This window comes from Ilyonectria robusta (genome assembly GCF_021365365.1).
Source record: "Ilyonectria robusta strain PMI_751 chromosome Unknown BGZ61scaffold_2, whole genome shotgun sequence".
Classification (NCBI taxonomy): Eukaryota; Fungi; Ascomycota; class Sordariomycetes; order Hypocreales; family Nectriaceae; genus Ilyonectria; species Ilyonectria robusta.
In genome coordinates, this window is record NW_025764436.1 from 605,198 (window position 1) to 629,428 (window position 24,231).

At 55.0% G+C, this 24,231-nt stretch overlaps 8 protein-coding genes and 1 non-coding gene across 9 annotated transcripts; 3 read left to right on the forward strand and 6 right to left on the reverse strand.

Moving 5' to 3' along the window:
- Positions 1-864: 864 nt before the first annotated feature.
- BGZ61DRAFT_339581 (glycoside hydrolase superfamily) lies at positions 865-2,202 on the reverse strand (the record flags this gene model as incomplete). The annotated part of the gene is made up of 2 exons (XM_046239241.1): positions 865-1,085; positions 1,227-2,202. The coding sequence occupies 2 exons, from the start codon at positions 2,200-2,202 to the stop codon at positions 865-867; spliced, it is 1,197 nt and encodes a 398-aa protein (XP_046110359.1).
- A 2,670-nt stretch (positions 2,203-4,872) lies between these two features.
- Positions 4,873-4,967, reverse strand: BGZ61DRAFT_t47. Its single transcript has one exon. It is a non-coding gene; the product is annotated as a tRNA-Ile (tRNA).
- A 190-nt stretch (positions 4,968-5,157) lies between these two features.
- BGZ61DRAFT_409765 (Hamartin protein-domain-containing protein) lies at positions 5,158-8,755 on the reverse strand. Its single transcript, XM_046243228.1, has 3 exons — positions 8,569-8,755; positions 7,885-8,422; positions 5,158-7,829 (listed from the first exon to the last, which is right to left on the reverse strand). Exons 1-3 carry the CDS (start codon positions 8,580-8,582, stop codon positions 5,355-5,357), a joined length of 3,027 nt encoding a protein of 1,008 aa, XP_046110360.1. The 5' UTR covers positions 8,583-8,755; the 3' UTR covers positions 5,158-5,354.
- Positions 8,756-9,489: 734 nt separating this feature from the next.
- Positions 9,490-11,024, forward strand: BGZ61DRAFT_502414 (class I glutamine amidotransferase-like protein). The gene is made up of 3 exons (XM_046251731.1): positions 9,490-9,942; positions 10,046-10,547; positions 10,639-11,024. The coding sequence occupies exons 1-3, from the start codon at positions 9,798-9,800 to the stop codon at positions 10,868-10,870; spliced, it is 879 nt and encodes a 292-aa protein (XP_046110361.1). The 5' UTR covers positions 9,490-9,797; the 3' UTR covers positions 10,871-11,024.
- Positions 11,025-12,133: 1,109 nt separating this feature from the next.
- On the forward strand, positions 12,134-14,714 carry BGZ61DRAFT_81622 (uncharacterized protein). The gene is made up of 2 exons (XM_046257117.1): positions 12,134-12,147; positions 12,212-14,714. Exon 2 carries the CDS (start codon positions 12,441-12,443, stop codon positions 14,334-14,336), a length of 1,896 nt encoding a protein of 631 aa, XP_046110362.1. The 5' UTR covers positions 12,134-12,147; positions 12,212-12,440; the 3' UTR covers positions 14,337-14,714.
- A 32-nt stretch (positions 14,715-14,746) lies between these two features.
- Positions 14,747-16,517, reverse strand: BGZ61DRAFT_440492 (class I glutamine amidotransferase-like protein). Its single transcript, XM_046244487.1, has 2 exons — positions 15,173-16,517; positions 14,747-15,117 (listed from the first exon to the last, which is right to left on the reverse strand). The coding sequence occupies exons 1-2, from the start codon at positions 16,029-16,031 to the stop codon at positions 14,891-14,893; spliced, it is 1,086 nt and encodes a 361-aa protein (XP_046110363.1). The 5' UTR covers positions 16,032-16,517; the 3' UTR covers positions 14,747-14,890.
- Positions 16,518-18,456: 1,939 nt separating this feature from the next.
- Positions 18,457-19,744, reverse strand: BGZ61DRAFT_81667 (uncharacterized protein). The gene is made up of 3 exons (XM_046257118.1): positions 19,449-19,744; positions 18,731-19,373; positions 18,457-18,619 (listed from the first exon to the last, which is right to left on the reverse strand). The coding sequence occupies exons 1-3, from the start codon at positions 19,497-19,499 to the stop codon at positions 18,537-18,539; spliced, it is 777 nt and encodes a 258-aa protein (XP_046110364.1). The 5' UTR covers positions 19,500-19,744; the 3' UTR covers positions 18,457-18,536.
- Positions 19,745-20,911: 1,167 nt separating this feature from the next.
- BGZ61DRAFT_512976 (Ribokinase-like protein) lies at positions 20,912-21,681 on the forward strand (the record flags this gene model as incomplete). The annotated part of the gene is made up of 2 exons (XM_046252165.1): positions 20,912-21,438; positions 21,495-21,681. Exons 1-2 carry the CDS (start codon positions 21,251-21,253, stop codon positions 21,679-21,681), a joined length of 375 nt encoding a protein of 124 aa, XP_046110365.1. The 5' UTR covers positions 20,912-21,250.
- A 560-nt stretch (positions 21,682-22,241) lies between these two features.
- BGZ61DRAFT_471993 (uncharacterized protein) lies at positions 22,242-24,208 on the reverse strand (the record flags this gene model as incomplete). The annotated part of the gene is made up of 2 exons (XM_046248279.1): positions 22,242-23,794; positions 23,881-24,208. 2 exons carry the CDS (start codon positions 24,206-24,208, stop codon positions 22,242-22,244), a joined length of 1,881 nt encoding a protein of 626 aa, XP_046110366.1.
- Positions 24,209-24,231: the final 23 nt, after the last annotated feature.

Sequence of the window (24,231 nt, forward strand, 5' to 3'; positions counted from 1 at the left end):
CCAGTAGCAGGGAGCTTCAGGGGCCTCGGGGAGCTTCAACGGCCTAGGGGAGCTCGAGTTGCGCTGAGCTGAGCAGCTGAGCCTTGGCCGCATTGCCGATCGCCGACAGCGGACGTCGCATTGCACCCGGAGTTCCGAACAAACGAGCAAACGTGCGAGCGTGCACGCATTTCTTGCTGGCTTGAGCTTCTGCAAGGGCCTTCGGATCTCGGATCTACGACGCGACAGGTCAATTTGAAAACACTACCACAGTAACAACAGCGTGGTCTCACGATATCAAGCTTTGAAACGTCCCAGCGCCAGTCTTCACTTGGACCCAATCCAGTTAGTTGGTGCCTTGTTAAATTAGCGCTTACTTCAGGTACCGGCCTATCAGGTCACGCGACAACTGTCCTTGGCTGGTCTTTAAGCACAGAGCAAAGCGAAGCAAATCACGACTCGAGAGAAGCACCCTGATCAATACGTTTCACAACCCTCAACAAGGGCGATGTCTATTTTTCTCTTTGTTTCCTTACTTGAAATATTCCAAAACGACTTGTTTCTATTCCGAAACGTTGGGACGCAACCCTTGTTGGCCCTAGAAGTGAGCCAAGGATTCGTCTGAAATCCAAAGCACAAAGAAACAAAAACCTTGTCTGTATATGAGTTTTCCGCCCGCCAAATACCAAGCTCCGCGGGCTCTACTTTCCACAGGCAGGCCCGACAACAGGGCGATCTATAATGTGTATGTACATGACCGTTTGAGGAACCTAACCACGTTCCCCCTGGTTGCGCACATTGGAGTTGCAACCTCGATGATTAAAAAGCATGTCTGAAAAAAGAAAGCTGGTGCGTCAAGAAGGACAGTGAATCGTGCTGGCCAATTTACAGGACAGCAACGGCCAGGATCAGAGCGACGGCCGCAGCACCGAAAGAGTTGAGCTGAGCTCCGTTGCTGCTGCCGGTGACGGCGGTGGACGAGGCACCGGCAGCGTTGCTGGCGCTGCTACCGGAGCCGGAGCCGGAGCCTGAACCGGAGCCTGTGCCGGAGCTGGAGCCAGAGCCCGAACCAGAGCCGGAGCTGGAGCCGCTGGTGGCGGTAGAAGCTGCGCTCAGGGTGGTGTAAGCCGAGTGGATGCCGGAGGCAGTCGAGTTGCTGTAGCCACCACCACAAGTTCCGTTGCAGTGGACACCAGTGGGAGTGGAAGCGGGAGTAGCAGGAGTGGAGGGAGTGGCGGCGCTGTCACTGTTGGACGAGCTGTCCGAGGTGCCGCTGCCGAGGCTGAGCTTGCTCTTGTCGACGCCGGCGCAGGAGAGGTCGTACAGAGGCGTCTTGGTCAGAGTGGCGCCGACGACACCGAAGCTGGGGTTGGGAGTCGTGGGCGCGGCGTCCTGGAGCGTGTACCACCAGACGTTGGTGCTGCCGAACATCGGGCAGCCGACGTCCTCCCAGTACGTGCGGGCGTTCTTGGTCGACGCGACGGCCTTGTTGTACGTCTTGCCGCTCACCGGCCAGCCAGTCTCGGTGATCCAGATCTCGCGGGATCCCGCCACGGCCGAGACCTTGTTCCAGGCGGCCTTGAAGAGCGTGGCGCCCTCGGACACGGGGTTGTACTTGGTGTCCTCGTAGTAGGGGTAGGTGTCCATGCCGAGCCAGTCACAGGCCTCGATAACGGCGCTGTTGGAGTCGTTGGAGTAGGCGTTCCAGGTGTCGACGTGGCCGACGGGGATGGCCGAGAGACAGGTGCCCTTGATGGCCGCACGAGTCTCGGCGATGTAGTCGACGAGGGTATCGGGGCTGCAGCCTGGGTCAGAGCCCGCCGCGATGCCGGTCTCCGAGATACGGTAAAGGTCCTCGCTGCCGACGGAGATGCCGGCGACCAAGTCGTCGATCTGGCCGCAGTACTGGTCAATGGTGTTCTTCAGGGCAGCAATCTCGTTGTCGAACGAGGTGCGACCGGCCGAGGCCCAGAGTCCCAGGAGCAGGCTGGTCTTGGTCTTGATGGCGGCGGGAATGGCCGAGATGGGGTCGTTAGTAGAGCCGCCTTGAACCATGGTGTAAAGGCGAGCGCTGGTGAAGGCACCGTCAGTGCCGGCGAGGGAGGCGGCGGCGTTGAACTCGTCCTCGAAGTTGCTCTGGACCTTGACGGTGCCATCGCCGTAAGAGGCGCCGTAGTTGAAGCCCTGGAAGGCGGCGCTGGCCGTGGAGACGGCGGCCGCCATGGCGAGGAGGCTGTTGGCGGAAGGCATCTTGTGTAGGAGTGTTTTGGGCCGGGAAACCGGGGGATGAAGGGACTCTATAAGTTCTCACGAGAGAGCAGGAGAGATCTTTTCAGAACAGGGAATGGACAGCGTATAAACGAGGGCGTGGTCCAAAAGGTCCGAGTATATAGTGAGAGACAGTATATTACGAAATAAGGGAAGGAAATAGGATGAAGAATAGTGAGAGGAATGAAGGAGAGAGCGGCGAGGTAGAAGTAGGAGAAGGACATGGAGCAAGAAAGGGATTAGACAACACCTCAGTCATGCAGACACACCCTTGGCTGGGATCCCAGCCATGGATCCCAGAAAATCCTCAAAGGAGACGGCCAGGTCGGTGGCGATGGGGCGTCATGGAGTCTCCACTGCCGTTTGATCCACCGTGGAATAGTTCATCGACTCCATCGACGGGTCCACTGCCAGCCCACGCCCCGGATGTAAGTGAAGTTGGTCGTCCTGCCACGGGACTGGATGGAAGGACAGGCTTTCCAAGGCCGTGGCTGTGAGTGGATGACTCGCCAGGCACAGGAACTGGCTTTGAGGCCAGGCCACCCCCCTTTGGTGGGCCGGTCCAATCATGGCTGCGAGGACACGCAAAGGCGATCCCGGACGAGACGTGGCACTGGAGGGTCTATAATACGGGGGGTGCCGAAGAGCCGTTTGGAGACGCATTTATACAGTACTTGAAACTGAGAGGAGGAGGCAGTGTTGGTAGAGGGACCCCTATGCCGACTACCTAGGTATCTATCATGACAACTCCCAAGTAAAATGTACCTCTAGCGGCGGCAAGTCAGCAATAATAGAAACAATTACAGCAACAATTCCAATCCTTTCTTTTCTTCTTGTCCACTTACCATGCCGCTTATCCTATCAAATATCCCCACGGCATGGATCAGACCAACACCATGCCTGCTGCCATCCACGCAAGGATCGCCCACGGAAGCCAGAAATAGCAACGCCGAGCTGCCAGGGAACGACCTGAGAGCCCACTTCCCACCCCGGCCGGAGGCTTGACCTTGAGCCCAAACCGCACAAGCACCATCGCCCAGCCTTGGGGGGCTTGATTCCCTCCGCAACCTCAGGTCTTGGCTCTGCACAAACGCTGGGGAAATGGGCAGCCTCTCGACGGGGGAGGGATAGAAGCAATGCTCGAAATAGACCACCACCACCACCGTACCTAGTATTACTACGGTACCACTTGCAAATGTACGGATGCACACATGCAGGAGAACATGAGAAGAAAAAAACGGAGGCCTGGGAGGGGGGCATACGAATCCAAACCCAGCACTACACACACACCGGTCACGTCATGCGTGGGTCGACGACGACGTGGACGACAAACTTGGCTTGGAAGCGACCTCGTTAGATGCCCCAACCTCCATTCCGTCCAGCGCCTCTGGAAGCTTCGACGTCTGCTGGCCCGAAGAGGAAAGGGACGGCAGGATATCTTAGCGAGCAAAGAAGGGGAGGGAGAAAAACCTTGGACAACCCGTTTACGCAGGTTGTTGCCCGCCTGGACTCGTCGCCTCCGCGAGCGTTGAAAATTTGGACGGGTTTTTTTTTTTCCACAGCACTACTACGACAGTCTCCGCCACGCCAATTGAGGGTCAAGCAAAGCAAGATAACCAAGCCCAAGTCCAAAACAGAGAGCACGAATAATCAGAGACACAACGGAGAACCGGAACAAAGGCCTCGTCAGCTCTCCCAAGTGCTGGGGCCGTTCCTTGCAGAAACCCCACCGCCACCCATGTTCATGTCCACCCCTCGTCGGACATTTTTTTCCCACGGCCGCTTTTAGCCAGGGCGTCCAGAAGGCTTGGCCCCCTATATCCCGGCTGGGATATGCTCGAATTGGGGTGACGTTATACACCAGCATCTCAACCATTGTTCATCTCGCTCTCCCCAGGTTTAAACCGGCCGTTGCGCTGCCCAACGCGTCCTTGAACATGCCATCATATGCCCTGTAGGTGACGGCCAGAGACGAACCCCATGTCTCGCTTTTGCGGCTCGCCAGCCATTCTCGCCATTGTCAGCAACCTTCCAAAACATGCCAGTTGAAAACTGGTCTTGAGAATGACCAGCCAGTCCTGAGAAACCGGCATCCAGACCAAGGACAAGAGAAATGAGGGTATTAAATCGCAGCAAGCTTCACGCCCAGTAAAGGCAGCCATCAGTTCAATGGCGTGAGCCAATCAGGGCATCTGCGAGAACTGCGAGAACTGCGAGAACTGCAAGGTACGGATGGATGCCTCCCTCTTTGAGTATCCCTGTGCAGCAGCTCCAATATGGACATGAAAAGCGATATCAACAACACTCCGAGACTGCATAGTAGACTAATACCCGATGAGGTAAAGGACCTTGTTTGAATCCTGCTCCCTCTCATTGCTGCCTGCCTCTCTAAGCCATGAAAGGCCGCCTCGTACTTTCTCAAGACAGAAATGTGTCTAAAAAGAGGCTTGAAACTGCTCTCGCCACCTAGTGCCACGCGTTCTTCTCGCGGATGTGTATGTAATACGTCGTTGTAGCACAGCTACACAGCCACCGACACACCAACACGATCTTTGTAACCCTAATTAAGAGATCAAAATTCATCACAAAAATTAACAAAAAAATTGGATGGCATCAAGAGTCTATTGCTCCCGGCAGGGCTTGAACCTGCGACCCTCGCATTACCAACACTGGCAATTGAAGTATTAGTACGATGCTCTAACCAACTGAGCTACGGAAGCCGTCCAATGGCAACTCTGGTGAGTTGATTGATTAGGTAAGCGTTGATTGAGACTAAATACCTCCTGCGCTTGTCGAGGGCTCGTACATGTGTTACCCTACATCCGCGTCATAACACATGAATACGATAATAGCACAGAGTAATGAAACAAGCAGAGCTCTGTATCACCTCGAGGTTGACTCTCATATTTGCCCGTCCATATATTCCAATTTTCCCACCATATTTAAGTCTTACAGACCCAACATTTGCTCATGTACACTAGTGAAGCATCATGGCAAACACTTTTGAAAACACACCAGACATATTGCTATCCAAATTGCGCTTACGGGATTACCCCATCCATCCAAGTCTATCTATCATAATGAAATCGCTCAAAGACCATGCTTGCTCACTCATACATAAAACCTCGTATCCCTCTTAGGCCTGCCTTCTTGTCCTTCTTGCCAGAACCGTCATCCTTTCCCTTGTCCTTCGAATCGCGACGACCCATACTGCTCGAAAACAGATCCGAGTGACTCCGTGCCATCAACCTTCCCGACGAATCGCTCCGAATGAACGCCCGTTGATCTGGGCTCATCGATAGCGACCCGTCCCCGGACCAGTCTGTCCCAGATGGTGAGCCAGGCCGATGCGCCCATCCGCCTGACATGGGGGTTCCCAGCTTCAGCTTTTGCTCTAGAGGTGGTGTCACATTATACGCCGCACCCTCCACCAGCTCGGGGTTTGATAGCACACGGTGAGGACGCGTTTTCATCATCACAGGGCTCGCTGACATGGACAGGCTCTCGCTGTCCACCTCAGTCGTGTGGGATGTGTCGATCCGTAATTGTCCTGGCGTTGCTCCCGTCTTCATATCCAACAAGGACGACTGTAGCGCCGTGTACTTGCGCATGAGGAGATTGCATTGTTTCTGCAGCTCTGCCTGTTTCTCTCGGCTCGCTGCTAGGGCTCCCTCGACAGCTGCTCGGGCGTGAGGGGACGACTGAGCTCGGCCTTCTTGGGCCTCCAAGAGTCGCGCTTGGAGCGTCTCAATCTGAGATTGGAAGAGCTTTCTGACCCGTTCCACCTCGCTCTCTCGCGACACAAGCTGGGCGGATAGCAAGTCGGCTTTCTCTTTGGCCTCAACTGCAAAGTCGATATATCTCTTCCGCTCGACTTCCTTCGCCTCCTGATCCCGCTCTGCCACCGTCCGTCTATCTACCTCACTCTTGAGTCGATCAATCTCAGCCGCACGAATCTCGATGGATTGGATGCTTTGTTGCGAGTTCAGCTCTTTCACCTCGGCCTCGCAAACTAAGACGCGAAGTTTCTCGCACTCCGCCTTTGAGTTTTCCAGCTCCTTCTGAACAGCCTCGAATTCCGTCTTGAGTCTCTTCGACTCGTCACGCAAGTTCTTGAGCTTGTTGGCTAGATCAGCCTCCCACTTTTTTGCCATTGCTCGGCTTTTCTCCGATTCCCTACGAACCTGCATCTCCGCCTTCTTCGCCTCATCGAATCGAGTCCTGAGATTGCGGTTCATGATGACGAGATTCTGAGTCTCCGCCTCTGTCGCCTCTTCCTCCAACTGCCTTCTTCGTAAGTCGCCAATGTGTGCCATATGTTGCTGCTTCAAATATCTCTCGAAATTCAGGTCATTTTGAAGAATCAGGACTCGCCGTTGCAGGTTGGCAATTTGGGTGCTCGTCTCAGTCAAAGACAGTGGTGAGCCGATTGTTGGTTGTGCGGTCATCGAAGGTGCTGCAGGCCGCTCCGGTACCGACTCTTGGTGGCTGAGAGACAGAGAAGGTACACTGTCGTTGGCCAGCGACTGATGTAGACTTGATTTGATGGTCTTGTTGGACTGGATCATATCTTGAAGCTGCGTATGGGATGCCGATTGCGTCAGATGCGGTAGCAGACTTGGGCTGTCGACGCTTGGATCTCTGTTCCTGGCGTCCATCGACTCACGAGTCGACGGGTGGCTTGACTGTGAACCCTGACGTGTCAAACCCGACGCCCGTCGGCCACTTACTATCGACTCCATGCTTGAAGATTGCGTGATCCGGTAGCCATCAAGGGGCTCAACCATGGATGATCCACTGAGTAGTGCTGGGTCATGTCCATCCTTGGTAGAGTCTTCACTCATCGGACCCTCTGCCGCAGGGATCGAGGGCAGGGTCTGGCTGACCAGCTGATTCAACTCTGTCACTAAGCAAAGCCCAGTGCATTCCGCCACGACCTCAGATGCTTCACTCTTAATCCACCTGCTGAGGTCTGTCTTTTCTGAATCAATGGTAAGAGTGTAAAAGTTGGGATGCAGCAGGTGATGCCGCCTGAACCTCTCAGACTGATGTCGAATCTCGGTTGGTTGTACCTCCATGTCGTTTGCATTGGCCACATTAGCATGCCGAAGGTAGCGTTGAGGTTTGCGGATGTAATCCATAAAATTGATGGGATACAGCCCGTAGAGTATCGTATAGTAATTCAAGAGGTGATAGACCGGATGGTCATCCACCCCAGCCCTGTAGGTACAAACTTCCCAAGGTCCGGCCTGATCAGAGTCGTCTATTTGGGGTTCCACGATGCCAGCCCGCTCACGAGACCAGAAGAGCAACCTGGCATAGATGTTGAAGAGGGTTGGAAGATATGGAACTAGCGAACTAGGCATCTGAGGTAAGAGCATGATCACGGCTGTCAATGCGACTGAGATGATGGTAGTAGAGGTGTCCCGTTGAAGACATTTTAGGATGTTGCCAAAGAGCGGAGTCTGGAGGATAAGGTGGATATGGGGAGGCTGGCTTTGGAGGTAGTGAGATATGAATCTTAGGACAGCTTTTCGATGCTGGCTCTTGACGAAAAACTGGTTAAGGGTTGTGAACATGTCCTTGGTGGCGTTAGTCGACGGACACGTGTATGCCATGAGCACAATGTGTACTAACCTTGGGATGCCTTGTGCCAAATTGAATAAGCGCTTCTCGAGTGATCTTTTCATTGTAATCCGCAGAGGCGACGCCTTCACTGGCGGCGGGGTATAGCTTGTCTATCCATCCCGTGAGGAGGCGGTCGACGAGCGGGTTGGAGAAGATATTCTGCTCGGGGGCTTCCGTGGCTTCTTCCGCCAAAGACAGAATGTCCATGATGCTGGCCAAGGACTCGTTTACCACATCCTTCTCTGGAGAGGCCTTGGCAGATAGAACAGCGCAAGCGTCCCACAAGGCAAAGATGCGGTCCGGGGTGCGAAGCGCAGGCAGCAAACGGCGAAGAATGGCCAGCCACGGGGCGAACGCGGTGGGCGCATCTTTGACGTGCTTGTCAAATATGGACGATAGCTCCTCGTGGAGACGGTCGGCGGCGGCATCGTCAAACTTCGGATGTCGTCGAAAGTAGGCGTCGATGACTTGGGAGAGGTCGTCGGGGAGTGGGGTGGTCGGCTCGGCGAGGAAGACGATGATCGCCTTGGATAGGTCTCTTAACGACCTAAGGGAGTGGATATGAGGGTCAGCAGAGGTCTCTGGCGAGGGAGGGAGCGATCAAGGGGTGGCGATCGTGAGGCAGAGCCGCAGCGCCAGGGGCAGGATGTGCAGACGGCGTGAAGGAATATTTTCAGGAGGCAAATGACGTACGCCGATGAAGCCATGACTGGCGTGACGGCCTCATCCGGGCTCGCAGGATTGACGATGACCAGACCGAGCGGACGAGGCCCGAATAGTGTGGATATTGGAGGAGCGTCTGGGGTTTGGAGGAAGCTATTCGAGCGGCGGCGGGCGTGAGCAGCTGATCGCAGGTATGGAGTCTGAGCTCGAGCGTGGCTGCGGGTTGTGGCGGGACACTTTTGAGGCGGCGACGTGCCGCGGCCGCAAGGTTGCAAGCTGGAGTGGTGCAGTGGTGCAAGGCCGTAGCGGAGTGGGGGATAAGCTTCGGGGGGTTGCAGCGCTGAGCTCCTAGCGGGGTCTGCCGGACGCGTTAGGGGGCCTAGGCGAAGCTCCAGGGCATCAAGCCCGCTAGGAAGCGGGCAGCTTACAGTGGCTTGTAGCGGGTGCTACAGGGCAGGCAGGCCTGTGGTGGCTTCAGTGGGCGATGGATGCGGCAGGTGGTGGGGCGCGTTGGCCTGCAGCAAAGGAGGACAAACTGGGTGATCGGCCAGGTTGACCCGGGGGATCCGGGTCCTGAGTACCTAGGGCTCCAGTGGAGACACACGTCCGGAGCGGTACCCGGGACTTATTCCCAGGCAGACCCACCGAGGATGAGCCGTGCGCTAGCAACCCCGCATCCCAGGCGCATGACCCCACGAGACCTCCGGGTACGTACCGCGAGACATGCGAGACAGGCGAGACGTACGGCCTCGAGTGGGTCCTCACACCAGACGAGAGTGACGCCAGCTGCAATGAGGTGCCCTTCTGACTTGGATCGAGCCACTTGCTTCCATGCCGCTGTGACTAAGGGACTGAGGTCGAAGATGACTGGCACTGGGCAATGCGCTTCGTGTGTACGTAGCAGTGAGGTAGCACCGCGGCCATGTAGGAAGGTACAGCAGAATGGGTGGTCTGGTCTGGCTGGTCTGGCTGGTCTGGCTGGTCTGTGTCTGGTAAGGTGAGGCAGACCAGGTACCCTACCACATCGATCGGGATCCCTATTTTACTTCTACCTCCTCCTCTCGTCTCCCACCTTCTTCTTCCTTTCTTTCTCTCCTCTCCATCTTCCATCTGCATCACATCAAACCAATTCATCTCAAGCATCTACCCAAACCATCTCCCCCAGTGTGTCTGTCCTTTCTGACTTACACACTTCCCACATTCACACTGAAGCCCCAAATACGCACACCTTTCACCCACAAACCCACAATACCGGCAAGATGAGTGCGAACAAGTCCTCCGCCGTGGCCGACCAGGAGCCCATTGATGTGCTCTTCGCTGTCCACGACAAGTTCGACCTTCTTGACTTTGCTGGCAGTCTCGAGGTCTTCCACACGGCCTGCCACGATTTCCACGATCCTGAGAGTATGTGACCTGCCCACTTCACCACCCCCTCACTTTCCCGTCGATCCCCTCCTTCCAATGTTACCCCTCCCGCTGACCTCATCCCCCCTCTTCCTTTCAACAGACTCCAAGGCCTTTGAGATTACCATCGTCGGCCCCGAGCCCAAGGTCATCTCTACTCAGGGTGTCATCGTTGGCTCCCAGATTTCCTACAAGGACGCCCATGAACGTCTCGAGGACTTTGACCTCCTCGTCGTCGTCGGCGGCAACTCCCAGGAGATCCTCGACAAGGAGCTCGAGCCCCTTAGCCTCATCACCGACTTCTCCGAGCTCCAGAAGCGGGACCCTGCCCGCGAGCGAACCATCCTCTCCGTCTGCACTGGTGCTCTTTTCCTCGCCAAGCAGGGCATCCTCTCCGGCCTCTCGGCCACCACACACCCAGACCACTTGACCAAGTTTGAGAACCTCTGCAGCGACGCTGCTACACAGACTCTCTTGGAGCGCACCGACGTCATTGAGGATGCTCGCTACGTTGTCAACAACCTGCGATTCGACCTCGGAGACGAGGACGAGAACCCCTACATCCGCCGCAAGTCCGATGCTGGCCGCCGCCCTTCTAACGCCCGGTACGTAACATGTTTCCACCCTGGCCACTACCCCGCTTTGTGGTGCATTGGCTTCTGAGACACTCGGACTGACATACATACTCTGATGCAGCAAGGGAAGCATGTCCTTCAAGGTTTCCAACCGCCGTGAGTCTATTGCCCGCCGTGCTGCCATGCGCCTGGGCGGACTTCGCGTGGTGACGTCTGGAGGCGTCAGCGCTGGCGTGGATGCGGCCCTCTATCTCGTCAGCGCTATGGTAGATGAGGCGTGTGCGGTGGAGGTGGCCAGGACCCTTCAGTGGTCCTGGAACAAGGGCGTTGTCGTCGATGGTCTCGACGTCTAAGATCCCTGGCAATTAGTGCCTACTTTGTATGAGAATATCAATGGCCGCGTGATGGGCCTTAAGACCAATGTTTAGTATGTATTACGATGAAAGAAGTTAGCGAAACCCCAGAAAAAAATCTTAGGAGCTCTCAATTCAATCCAATTGTTTGATAATCTTCACTCGTTGAGCGTGCTTTGTTGTGAGCGAAACCGCCGTCATCACATTCCTTCCAAAGGTTGTGTTTACACTAAGGTCCAAAATGTGGAGGTGGAGGTTACGGGCGAACAATGACGTGGTAAGTCGGACCCACACAAGCTCGGAGAGCTCCAGAGTCGGTCATGCAGAGGTCGTGTGATGCCGGAGCCAGGGGCATCAGGCTATCCCTAACCATCGCCGCATTCCGACTCAGCCCGGGTCATTCCACTGGGACATTCGGCCGGGTTTCAAGAAAGCGCTGTCATAAGTGATCGGGCTCTTCCATCTCGGTGTGGAAATGAGACGACGAATCCCTGGGTTGCTGCTCGGCAGATAAAACAGCTGATTTGAGACCTGGGATCATGCACACCGTGTGCTCACCGACAATGAGTCAGTATTGTTCATTTTCTGTTAGAGAAATCAGGCCATTGAAGGCCAGGTAGTTATTCAACTTACCCAGGCAATTGATGCCATGCTTGCTATTCCGCCGTGCTCGCCTGATGGCCCCTGTAGAGGGTCACCTCGGTAGCATATGTCTTGAGTGTGCATTCAATTCGCTGCAGAGAAACACTAGGCCCCAGTAATACGTCATTGTAAACCGGCGTTAGAATTGTTCTTCGAAGCTCCGTCTTCTAACCTCATCCGTGCATACATTCGGTCCTCAACGGCCCCAACCGATGCCTGTGTCGCTTGCAGCTATATGAGTCTGCACCAATGGCATAAATAACACGGCGAAGAGGTGTCAATGGAGCGAGGGATTGCAACAACTGGAGACGGGATATTCAGTCGCCAAGACTACGCCCTTTCAAGATGGCAGCTGGCCGCAATAGAAACGAGGTGAATCATTATTCAGCGCCAACGCCAAGTGTGCTCACATGTAAGTAGACGTTGAAACATCTGCATGATTCATCCCACCTGCAATAGGAAATTCAACGGCCGGGATCGAGCCCAAAAATTACACCTTGGAACTCACGATGATAAAGGTTGAGTCTCGCCAGTTTGACATGCAGGTACAGATCTCAATTGACGTCAACCGTACCGGCGATTTACACACCCGATTTCGCAGACGCGAGCTTAGGCTTGCTTCATCATGATCTGAGGTGGGGCACTGCCCTGAACTAAGATCGTAGAAAACTGGGGCCGTCTCGCTGACATAATCTGTAGCTACCCATGTTCATGATTGGCCATGCCCCTGCTAGTTTGGACGAATTGTTTGCGACAAGGCTGTGGTCAATTACGCTTCTCGTTCTCGTCGCCTTGCCATCCGCTTGCTTTTTCCTCCGACAACAACCAATAACCTCGACGAAATTTGTTCCCGATTTCGCATTCAACGTTACAGAACTCTTCTAATTCGAGGCTGCAGCCGTCGCGGCGAGCCAATCACCATCGCATCATGACCGACTGGACCAGGCTTAGGGTCGTCGACCTGAGAGAGGAGCTCAAGCGTCGCGGTCTCTCATACAATGGTCTGAAGGGGGAGCTGGTAGCGCGATTGACCGAGGCCGAAAACGAGCCTGTCCAAGACGAGTCCGAAATCGAGGACGCACCTGCCCAAGACGAGTCGGTCGCAACCGAACCTATACCTGCAGAGCCCGACGTCGAAGCGCCCGAAATTGCGGTCGAAGAGCCTGTGGAGGACAACGTATCCCAGGAGGAATCCAAAGAGAAAGAAAAAGCGCCCTCGGCGCCTGATGAAAGTGAAGAGAATGGAGCCGGAAGGGATTCACTGCCAGAGGAGACGAAGAATAGCGTTTCCGACGATGCGGACCCAACGCCAGTAACTGGCCAAGAAGCTGAACCACAACCGACCGAGCAAACCCCAGCGGACGAGCCGATGCAAGACACCGTGGAGGAAGCAAACACTACCGAGGATCTTTCTCCGGCTCAACCAATTGAGGGTTCTATACCGGCACCGGATTCACAGGAGAGCCTGAAGCGAAAACGTCGGTCTCTCACCCCGCCACCTAGCGAGGAAGCAATCGCGCGCAAACGCGCCCGCCCGGACGAAAGCGCAACAAACGGCCAAACTGCCCCTCAAGTCATTTTTCCCGAAGATCAGGAAATTCCCCAGACCGAATCGCTGCCTGAGGATATGAAAGTGGACGAGCAAACTCCAGAGAAACCTCGAGTGCAACCTCGAGTGCAACCTCAGGAGCAAACCACACACGAGACTCGAGACTCGGAAAATTCACCACCCACCAAACCTCGAGACTACCAACAAGAAATGGAGTACGAGAGGGACGTCGCACCGGCAGTGCACCCTGCTACCTCGGCGCTGTACATCAAGAATTTTATGCGCCCCCTCCGACCCCACGAAGTCCAGGCGCATCTCGCCGACCTCGCAACACCCCGGGGCGACGTCACCGACGACGATGTCATTGTCGACTTCTTCCTCGACCAAATCCGCACCCATGCCTTCGCTACCTTCAAGTCGACCTCGGCCGCATCGCGCGTCCGCACCGCTCTGCACGACACCGTGTGGCCCAACGAGAGCAACCGCAAGCCCCTTTGGGTGGACTTTGTGCCTCCAGAGAAGGTCAGGGGTTGGATCGAGACGGAGGAGTCGAGTGGGCGCCGGGGACCCCGTTGGGAGGTCGTCTACGAAGATGGCCCCAACGGCGAGATCGAAGCACGTTTTGAATCGGGCAACGCCTCTTTCTCCCGCCAGGGCAACCGCCCACCTCCCGGTCCCGCCGCCAACTCCGCCGACTCCATCCCCCTCGGCCCTCGCGGCTACCGCGATGTCGGCGGTCCTCCAACAGGTCCTCGCGCCGTACGCCCAGGGTCCGGTCCTGGCCCACGCCCTCCTCCCTCCGCCCCCGGCGGCGACACCAAGCAGACCAGCGCTCAGCCCGCCGTCTACTACCAACCCGTATCCGAGGATCTCGCGCGCCGCCGCATTGAAAACATGCGCTCCTTCTATACCTCCGACCGCAACCGTGACGTCGGCCGTGAGATCAACCGGTACTCCTTCGAGAGCGGCGACAACTTCGTCGACCGTGGCAAGGAGATCTTCGAGGGTATTCGTCCGCCCCACCGCGACGGCGGCAACTTCGATCGTGACCGCCGCGGATTTGGCGGCGGCGGCGGTCGTCGTGGCCGTGGAGGTCGTGGCGGCCGTGGAAGCGGCTTCCGACCCAGAAGCGACCGCTACCTGCCCGGCCAGGGCTCCGGACGCGACGATCGCCGGTCTCGCTTCAACGACAACGACGTGGGCCGCGATTCGCCGCGAAACGACGATGACCGCGAGTCCTTCCGCAGCAGGGACACCAGGGATCGTCGATACTGAACGCAGTTACCTACCAAGTCAGGGTTGAATAAAGGGGTAATGACGTGTACATGAACAAGGCGTGTTATCAAAAAGCGCGACGAAATAAGGCGTCGTCTGCACCAGGAAAACAAAAAGGAACAGGGAGGAGTGAATACACAGCAAGTTCGAGGATCCGGTCTTGCCATCTGAACACAGAAAATGGCATTAGGCAGACCGGCGTGCATGGGGGTTTATATAAACCAAGGCGAAAACTGCATCTCACCGGTGTAGTCTGGCTGAGATGATAATACAATCATACGTATACAAGCATGGCCGTTCAGTGTTCCGGGTCTATTGAACCCGTGAATCCCCTTTAAGTGCCTTCTGATTTACCATACCAAGTTTCACAGGCATAGTCATATATGTTCAGGAGGTAATAAGTTGTTTCAAAACTCTGGTGGTATTCAATTTGTGATTTCCAGCTTCATAACTACAACGTATCCATTTGGAAAAGTTTCCAATCCTCACATTCCAAAACTCGCAGCCCTAACTAATCAATCCCCAAGACGCCAGTGTACCTCCAAACGAGTCGCTCAGGCAGAGGCGGCCAGGGGCATGGGCTCAACACCGACACGCTCTCGGCTGAGGACGTCAAGCATCAGCTGGCTGGGTCGGTTGTCCTTGTAGACGACCTGGTTGCTCTTGGCGAGCTGGACGCTCTGGAGGTACTTCTCGAAGAGGTACGAGCTGTCCATGGGGCCACCCTTGGCCTCGGGGTGGAATTGGGTGGAGAAGATGGGGCGGGTCTTGTGCAGCATGCCTGTGAACGGTGTTAGTTGTAGTCTGTAATTCAGTGACTAAACATGGAAACTTACCCTCGTTGCTGCCGTCGTTGAGGTTGACGAAGTACTCCTTGAAGTCGCTGGGGAGGGTGCTGGCATCAATGGCATAACCGTGGTTCTGGCTGGTGATGTGGCACTGGCCAGTGGTCAAGTCAAGAGCCGGGATGTTGTGAGCACGGTTTCCGTACTTGAGCTTGATGGTGCGGGCACCAACGGCGAGAGCCAGAAGCTGGTGACCCAGGCAGATACCCATGACGGGGATAGACGAAGTCTCCATCAGGCGGGCGAGGTTGTAGACAGTCTCCTGGCAATGGGTGGGGTCACCGGGGCCGTTGGAGATGAAGACACCGTCGTAGTGCTGAGCGACCTTCTGGATGGGGTAGTCGTAGGGGAAGACGGTGACGGAGGCACCTCGGCTGACCAGGCTGCGAAGGATGTTCTCCTTGACACCGCAGTCAATGAGGGCAATGTGGAGAGCAGCACCGGGGGACTCGACAACGAAGGGAGCCTTGGTGCTGACACGCTTGACCAGGTTGATCTGGCCAGGGTCGATGAAGCTCTCGTCCTCGTCTGCATCGTACTCTTCGCCGATGGTGATTCGGGCGAGCGAGGAACCCTGCTCTCGGAGGTGGGTGACAATCTCTCGAGTGTCGACGCCGGAGATGGCAGGGACGCCCTCTCGGGCGCACCACTCGCCAAGGCTCTCAACGGCGGTCCAGTGGCTGTAGTTGAGGGCGACGTCGGAGACGACAACGCCAGCGCATTGGACGTGAGGGGACTCGAAGTACTTGAGGAGGTTGTACTGGTCGCGCTCGTTGGAAGGGACGCCGTAGTTGCCAATCAGAGGTTGGGTGAAGACGAGGATCTGACCTCGGTAGGAGGGATCGGTCATCGACTCGGGGTAGCCGACGAGGGAAGTCGTGAAGACAGCCTCGCCCGAGATGTTGGCGTTGGCACCGAAGGCCTTACCCTGGAAGACGGGACCATTCTAAGATAGACTAGATTAGCTCCGAGATTCTCCCCAACCAAATTCTGGGAGAAGAAGAGCCTCTAGACTTACTCGGATGGTGAGGGTAGCAGGGAGAGAGTCAACAGGAGCGGTAGCCCGAGGGGTGGAAAACGGCATATTCCTGCCCTTGCTGCCACCAGCAAGGGCCTGCTCGGACAGGTATCGGACCTGCATGAGGTTTCGGCCAGTAGCCGACGCGGACTTGGCCGCGGGGTTGGCAATGTGACGTGCCAGTCGGGAGAACATGGTTGCGAAGTCGGGTAGGGGATTGGGTGGGTTGGTTGGTTGGTTGGTTGGTTTCAGAGAAGAGGCAGTAATCGGTTGTTCAAGAGGAGCCTTTTACAAGGACAGTGACCTCCACAAGTGGTCTGGGAGGGCAGGTTAGTCTGGGAGTCGAGGAGTCTGGAGTCACCCAACAGAATGGGAGCGGTGAGTCAGGGACCACACGAACCAGAGAGATAATCCTATACGAGGGAGAGGAAAAAAGTCAGCAACGAGTCAATTGGATTGTCGAGAGGCCGACGACGGCAAATTACGGCAGCGATGAGGGTATCGGGCAGGTTGGGAAGCCGCCAAGGCAGTTGAAGACAAGAGGCTTGGATCGTGGCAGATTGACGCGAGGCGGCGGGAGAGTTGGCGATGGTGGGGTCGTCATCTCAGCGCAGCGAGCGAGGAGGAGGACCGAGCCCAGACCAGCGGCCAACTGGGAGCAAACTGGGAGCAAACAACAGAGCAAAGGGCTGCGTACCTGAGAAGTGAAGACTGACGGGCGCCCGTTCATAAGGGCGGATTGAGAGACAAGCGCAGCTCAAGCGGAGGGGCAAGTCGAGGAATTGGGGCGGTGGGCGTTCGGATGGACGACGGGGTGAATTTCTCTAGTGAGAGTCGGCGGCAGATTGTTGATTGTTGGAGGGAAGAAAGTGAGAAGTGTATGGAGAAGCGGGCGGGAGAAAAAGAGGCCCCCCAAAAGGACGCCCAGGCCCGCCCGCGCGAGTGAGTCTGTGTCGCCTGCGCCAACGGAGCCCTGTGCCTGACAACAGCGCGTTACTCATTGGTGAAGAGCCCCGCTGGATGGGTTTTTTTTTCTTTCCCTCCCACTGTCACTCCTCTCACAGGCGAGGAGGTGCCCGCAATCGCAGCCCTTTCCCTGCTGGCCGCCCCCCTCCCTCCCGCCGTCAGTGACCACCACCACACCCACCAGCGGGGAAAAAAACCTTGCACCTTGCTATGACCCATCCCCACCTCCGATATCGTTTTTCTTCCCTTCCAACCTGGTTACGTAGTTGGCATCTGATTGCCTCCCATATCAATTCGCTAGCGGGTTTTCTTATCTGGAGCATGAGCACCAACCATTTGACTGTACGTCCTGTACTACTGTACTACGGAGTAGCTTTGGGACTATGCCGTACGCATCGGCGATTGCAGCCATTGACTCTTTTACACACGTCCTCCTCGTTCTCGCCCGTGGTCGCCTATGCAAGGGATGAATCCGTGTGAATCGGGCTCCAATAGACGTCGCCATGCATCGACACCGCCTCTCAACCAAAAACCCAGTTGCTCGCGTGCCCAGCTGAGGACCGAGCCCAGAAGGACGGACCCCTCTCTCACAAGTCGACGATGCAATCCCGGTGCCGCCGGGAGGCTGAGAATTGAAGCAGTGGAGACGGAGACCAATGCCCCGTTTCAAATGGCGTGCCTGCGCTCTTCCAGGCCGCAGGGGAACGTAAAGCTAGTTGTAGCTAGAATCCCCGACGTGCTTCTGCGAGTGATAGCGATGCAGAGAACGGATTAGGGCGGCCCATCGTGGCTCAATCCTGGGACGGAGCTCGACACGAGGATGAGTTCCCGGAAAGGCGCGCCTTCGACTGGACCCCCGGAGCTAGGCCGGGGGATGGTCTAGGGGATGGTCCAGGGGACGAGCCAGAAATGTGTCATTGCTGGGCCGACTGAATATCTGAAGGCCAGAGGGTCGAGGAGCTACTAAACCGTCCTCTTGGCTGTCAGCTAAAATCTCGACCTGGGGCCCAGTGCGTTTCGTCCATCCCACCACTAGGGCATGGCATTTCGTCATTTACCCCGCGGCTGTGCCGTGCGTGCATGGCCCCTTCAGCCTGTCTGAGACTCCGAGGCGAAAAATGCATTGTTGCATGTGCACTTCCGTCCTCAATCGACATATGCGGGTGAGAACTGAGTTGCCATTGCCAAGGCAAGCTGAGAGGAGACTGCATGTGGGTTGGGTTTGTTCAACACTCAATTCATTTCATTTCATCCGACATAACAATACCCGAGTGACGAAAGGGGGCTAATAAACGACCTCTATTTTATCCCAGCCGAGGTATTTTGAGCAAGGTAGGTAGGTATAGATATTCATGGTTGCGAAATCCCCATTTACAGTGCACCCAGCTCCTTGAGCTTGCTGACCAGGCCACCGACGTCCTCGACCTTGCCACCGCCCTGTCGGGTCGGGGGCTCTGGACAATGTCTGTTAGCCGTTGTCCACTCGCAGATATGAGAACCTCACACCCTCTCCTACATCCTCGGCAGATGTAGGAGGAAGGGGAGAAGGGGAAAACATCACTTACCCTCCACCTTGAGCACCTTGAGTCGCTTCGAGCTGTCCAATCCAAAGTCGGCCAGCTTCGCCTTCTCTATCTTCTTCTTCTTGGCCTTCATGATGTTGGGCAAGCTCGCGTACCGGGGCTCGTTGAGGCGCAGATCCGTCGTGATGATGAGGGGCAGCTTGGCCTTGACCGTTTCGACGCCGCCATCCACCTCCTTGGTCACCACCACTTCGTCGCCGGCGATGAACTCGACCTTGCTCGCCTGGGTCGCCTGTGGCCACCCTAGCAGGCCCGCCAGCATCTGGCCCGTCTGGTTGGCGTCGTCGTCGATGCTCTGCTTGCCGAGGAACACCAAGTTGCTCTTCTGCTGCTCCACAGCCTTGGACAGGAGCTTCGCTACCGTCAACGGCTCAAGGTCGTCGCCCTCCTTGACCTCCACGTGGATGCCGCGGTCGGCACCCATAGCCATGGCTGTCCTGATCACGTCCTGCGCCTTGGGGGGGCCGGCCGAGATGATGCAGATGTCCTCCACGCCACCGGGGGCGCGCTTCTGGTCGCGGATGCGCACTGACTCCTCGACGGAAAGCTCGTCAAAGGGGTTCATCGAGTGCTTGACGCCGGCCGTCTCGACGCCCGTCTGGGTCTTGTTGACTCGGGGCTTAACCTGCAGCACCACGGTGCGTTAGTGGAACAATTCTTTCCACGACCCCCAATGCAGGCTGCTCTCCAGGCTTCGTACCGCATAGTCGATAACCCGCTTCACGGGGACAAGAATCCGTAGTGCCGACATTGTGGTTGCTGCTGCTCAATGGAACAAAAGAGTTGGCGACGGAGGGGATTAAGAGCCGGCCGTCATGGGGGAAAGCTCGGGAGCGGTACCGGCTAGGCCCGGCTCCAACCTCGGCGTCGCCCCACGTGACGCCCTCGGGATCCTCAGCCCGAGTGCGATTTCGCTCCGAACTGCCGTTTGCGACCGGCATCACCTGCAAATGCGAGGAAGAACAAGCGACGGCACGGCGATTGTAATCCCGTCTGCCCCAAAATTCCCCGTTTATTTAGACACTGCGAAACCCCCGTAGAATTCCTCTTGCGCATCGCTTTCCAGGAGTTGATACAGTGCTTTTCGTAGAAACCATCACCGAGGCTCGGTCATCTTAATAAGTAGCCGACTTGCAGCCCCGGCATCTTGACACAGACGCCGAGTCCAGCCGCAAACTACTAATGCACACATATACAGTTGGAATTCGAATAAAAATGTAAATTCTACTCCAGTAGCCGAGCTAATCGCGCGACTCAGCGGGGCCGGCGAGCTTTGCTGGGGCTAGTCCACCTACAAGGCCAGGTATATACACAGGTCCTGTCCTGAGACTTAGACGTAATCACACCGAACCGACAAACATGGCTGCACTTGATTTGATGGAGAGCCTGGATGTAGATGCATGAAGAGACCTGAGATTGATATAGGGAATTGCTTACCCAAGAACCAGACTAGAACGAATGCACCGCGCTGGGATGGTAGAGCAATATACCACGCCGTGTCCAACTACAATGGTGGCCGACCTCCATCAGCACGAACCGTCCGACAAAAATACTTGGTCAAGATCAGTTAATATGGCAAGTCTTGAACAGTAACAGCAGCACATGGCTCTGCGACTGAAGTTTGTTCGATCTGTTCTAACGACATACAAGAGTTTAACCACCACATCTTTCGGCGCAACTGCATTGACGAGAAAAAAAGATCAAGGTCATTTAAGATGCTCCTCAGGTGCTCGATTTAGCTTATCTTATGGCTTTACTTTAACATGGAAGAATACTAGTCTTCGCAAGGCTTTGTGGAACAACTTTGTTGAATCCAATCCCTAATTAGTACTTTCATATTGGTGGAGCTCGATCGGGCCATTAACCTCTTGAGTTGCACTACTATCCAAGTAATGACCACCTGATACCATTTCTTGTTTATCATTAGGATGCATAGTATTACTGCATAAAGCAGGATGCCGGCTGTGGGAAATCAGCGTGTACAGAGCGTCTCACCCAGAAAAAAGTATTGGTCTGATAGGCTTGCATTGTGGTATCTTAGAGCTGTACTAGCCTTCATTCAACCGTTGGGGTCGCGTCGCCTAGATTTGGAGCCCAGGCGCCACTGAAATGATAGGTTTCGCAAGACTTACTCTCACGAACAAAGACACCCCCACCATCTCTCAACAACAAAGAACTATCATTACTACAGCTTTAGTACACTCATACCACCACAAAAAAGCCCTGAGAGTTCAAAAGGATCGATGCCTCTTCACGTTGGGCGCAACAGCAATCTGGAAGAAAGAGGACTTCATCAACGCCGAGCAGCTCGGAGGCGGGATACGACCCGACTTGGCCGTGGCTCAAATGGAAATCGACAAGGAAGTAGTCGAGACTATAATCGAAACTGCTGGCACGGCGGGCATTGAGTTCTGTCTGAATGCGGCGCCTACAACCCCCATTAATAAACGCCTCTATTAATACCTCACTTATCTACTGGTTAACGAGTCGGAAGCAGCTATCATGTCCGGCCGCCATATGGACGAGGTCAACGAAGAGACCTGGCCAATTATCGCTCAGGAATTTTTGAACCGCGGTGTTGAAAACGTGGTTATCACACTTGGTGCTAAGGGGGCATTTTACGCCAATGCAACAGCGAGCGGCCACTGTCTCACGTTTGATATCAAAGTCGAAGATACTACAGGTGCAGGGTGAGTTTCGGATTTGTCCTTCGTTCTTAGGTGCACATGTTGATTGGGACAATCAGAGATACCTTCACGGGGGCATACTCCTCTGATTACCTGTGCCAGAAGGCCAAGAGGACTTGGGACACCAGGAGCGCGGTTGTTCGCGCGATCAAAGCTGCTGCAATGACGATTCAAAGCATGGGAGCCCAGGACGGTATCCCTTGGGTGGATGAGATCGATGCTTTCGATGCCCCTCACAAAGTTTGAGATATTGTACGTCAAGTTCAATTACTGGCAGCGAGGTTTATGCAGATAATTGTGGACTGTAACATTAAGATGACCACGATGGCAGAAGTGGCCATCGAGGCGCGAGTCTTAGGGAATTTTTTTTCTATATTTGGATCTATAGCAAGACGGTTTATGGATCCTCTCGCCCTTTTTGCTCATCGATTTTCCCCTGATTGTTTTACTCCTTTCTCTTCCCCGTGCTGCATTTCAGTAGCCGACTTCCAGTAACCATTATTTGTTGTATGATAGTGTAGTAAGGAGCAGAGTGGAAGAGCAGGTAGCAGATTACATGATGGAGTTCATGGAACTACCTAACGGGCCTTTGACATTATACGAACGCAATAGCCGTACAATACCGTTATGGCCGTTTGCAACCGCCCACAACACCACTGTCCTGCCTTGCAGGTCGGCTGCCTCCGGGTCTGGTCCCTGCCTTAGGGTCATCCTCACAGTTTCCTCATCCCCTTTCTCAGCTATTAACAGCAACTCAATCCGATCAGCATCATCCTTTGAGTCAATGTTGAATCCATTCAATGCAGTTACTTGCGTAGATCTTGTACGGGACCAACTGTTTTATTGAAATGCGCGAGGATTGGATCCGCTTCAAAACAGTGTTGAGAGAAAGCATCATTCTCATTCTTCCATAAGTTCCAACGGTCAACCCAACCTTGTTCTGATGGCTCTGGAGGATCCTCTGGGGGCGTGTAGTCGAGATACTCCTTATCCCGAGACGAGCCCGGACCGGGCATTGTGAGAGAGGCAATGCGATCCCTATCTAGAAACGACCAGGTCTCTGGAGGAAGAGAAGCTCCATCAACGCGCCCTCTTCCACTTGGTGGCTGGGAAACACAACTGTCGCTCATTCGCACCGACTCTCCGAATGTGCCAGGGGTTTCTTGAGGGTTGTTTTCAACGGGTGGCACTGCAAGCAAGGACAGTGATTGTAGGTGGTTCGCGACATGGCGAACGACAAGATTGTACATGACCGTTGGCTTTCCTTCTCCATTCTCCAGGAGATCTCGTACCTCGTTGGGGATTTGTTCGCACAGGGGACAGACGAACTTGTCGCGCCAGAAGAGCTTTCTGCTCCTGGTAGACAGACAGTCAAGCTGAAGTTGAGTTGGCAGGTCTCGATTTGGATGGTTCCGGAGGTTCTGCATGTGTCTCCTCCACTGCAACTCATTCTCGAAGATTTCAGGGGAGGCGTGGTCGACATCACAGAACCAAAGCGTAGTGTGGACCTTACGCAACCAATCTTTCGAATGGGCAGATTCCATATGATCTTCCCATTCGTGACGGTGGACGAAGAACACCAGGGATTTAGAGCACTCGGGGAATAGGCAGCCGTAAGGCTTGAGATGCTCGTCAATGTGACGTCTCCAGCTGATGCGTCTCAATTCGTTCGATTCTCCGAGTTCCAGATGTATGAGGCAAAAAGGGCATTGGACCCGTGTTTCACCTTCGCACATTGTCGCTTCTAGTGGGTACTCAAAATATTCCTCTAGCGTGGCAGTGATAGTGCTGGTTGCTGTCGTGAGAACTTGTTTCGAAAGCTGCGAGCCCCCAAGGGCCGGGACCTGGGGGTCTGAGCGAGAAGCCTTCGCGATGCTGCTTGCCACCACAGTGGGATGGTGCGCTAACCCGTCTTTGAACTGATGTATTATACCAGGTAAAACCTCCAGATGTGGACTTTGGCGCTGTTTGGTAGAAGGCACATTCTCGGGCACACGTCTGACGGCTAGTCTACCCAGGTGGCGTTTATTCCGCAGAAGTATTTGGCGCCGAACAGCTATGGCATCTCCCAGTTGTTGGCATAGTCCTTTGCGGGCAGCTGGATATCTGTAGCGGACCAAGGAAGCACTGTCGCTCCGAAAGGCTCTGTCCTCGTCGGTGAGAAAGGTTGTGACCATGAGATCGAGCCGTGTTGCGGATAGTTTCCTGATCGTTGCGTCTACGAAGTGTAGGTGATCTAGCGTAGAGCGAATAGCCCGGAGGGAATTCTCCCATTTCGAGAGGAAGGCCTGCCGTGCTTTTGGATCTGACGGAGTTGGATCAAAGGAGAGGATCGACGGGTCTTCCGGCTTGCGGTCAACTAATGTGACAAACCGATATTCGTTAGCGGTCTAGTTGCAAACTTTTCACATATTTATAGTGCTTAAATAGCGGAATCAAACTTACCACACTGCAGGTTCCGTAGAATAATTTCCAACAACTCAATCACCATGGTGGACACGCCTGCCGAACCTCGCAATCTTGCGTCCAGTGATGAGTCCTTCAACGACAGCGCATCAGTGCTGTCAACCCAATTCCAGAAGCTATTGAGAATACCCAAGGAGTCACAAGAGGAATGATGTTGCCTCTCGGAAGTAGCTGATGCATCGCCGAGAAAAAATGAGTGAGTGGGAATTGATTCACTGTGTTTGGCTTGCACCCGATCGAAAGAATCGAGGCATTGGTGGGTGACGTCGAATATGGCTGTCGCGTTATCCTCTTGCGATGGGTCCATGATATCGTGGCGCTTGACTATGG

Bases quoted from the DNA above. Each gene is read 5' to 3' on its own strand.
- BGZ61DRAFT_409765 (XM_046243228.1), bottom strand. The intron at 7,830-7,884 runs GTTAGTACACAT...AACGCCACCAAG, and splicing joins TTGGCACAAGGCATCCCAAG to GACATGTTCACAACCCTTAA.
- BGZ61DRAFT_502414 (XM_046251731.1), top strand. From the start codon at position 9,798: ATGAGTGCGAACAAGTCCTCCGCCGTGGCCGACCAGGAGCCCATTGAT. The intron at 9,943-10,045 runs GTATGTGACCTG...TCCTTTCAACAG, and splicing joins CGATTTCCACGATCCTGAGA to ACTCCAAGGCCTTTGAGATT. The intron at 10,548-10,638 runs GTACGTAACATG...ACTCTGATGCAG, and splicing joins CGCCGCCCTTCTAACGCCCG to CAAGGGAAGCATGTCCTTCA.
- BGZ61DRAFT_81622 (XM_046257117.1), top strand. From the start codon at position 12,441: ATGACCGACTGGACCAGGCTTAGGGTCGTCGACCTGAGAGAGGAGCTC.
- BGZ61DRAFT_440492 (XM_046244487.1), bottom strand. From the start codon at position 16,031: ATGACCGATCCCTCCTACCGAGGTCAGATCCTCGTCTTCACCCAACCT. The intron at 15,118-15,172 runs GTAAGTTTCCAT...CACCGTTCACAG, and splicing joins CAACGACGGCAGCAACGAGG to GCATGCTGCACAAGACCCGC.
- BGZ61DRAFT_81667 (XM_046257118.1), bottom strand. From the start codon at position 19,499: ATGTCGGCACTACGGATTCTTGTCCCCGTGAAGCGGGTTATCGACTAT. The intron at 19,374-19,448 runs GTACGAAGCCTG...GTGGTGCTGCAG, and splicing joins AGCGGGTTATCGACTATGCG to GTTAAGCCCCGAGTCAACAA. The intron at 18,620-18,730 runs GTAAGTGATGTT...GACATTGTCCAG, and splicing joins CAAGGTGCTCAAGGTGGAGG to AGCCCCCGACCCGACAGGGC.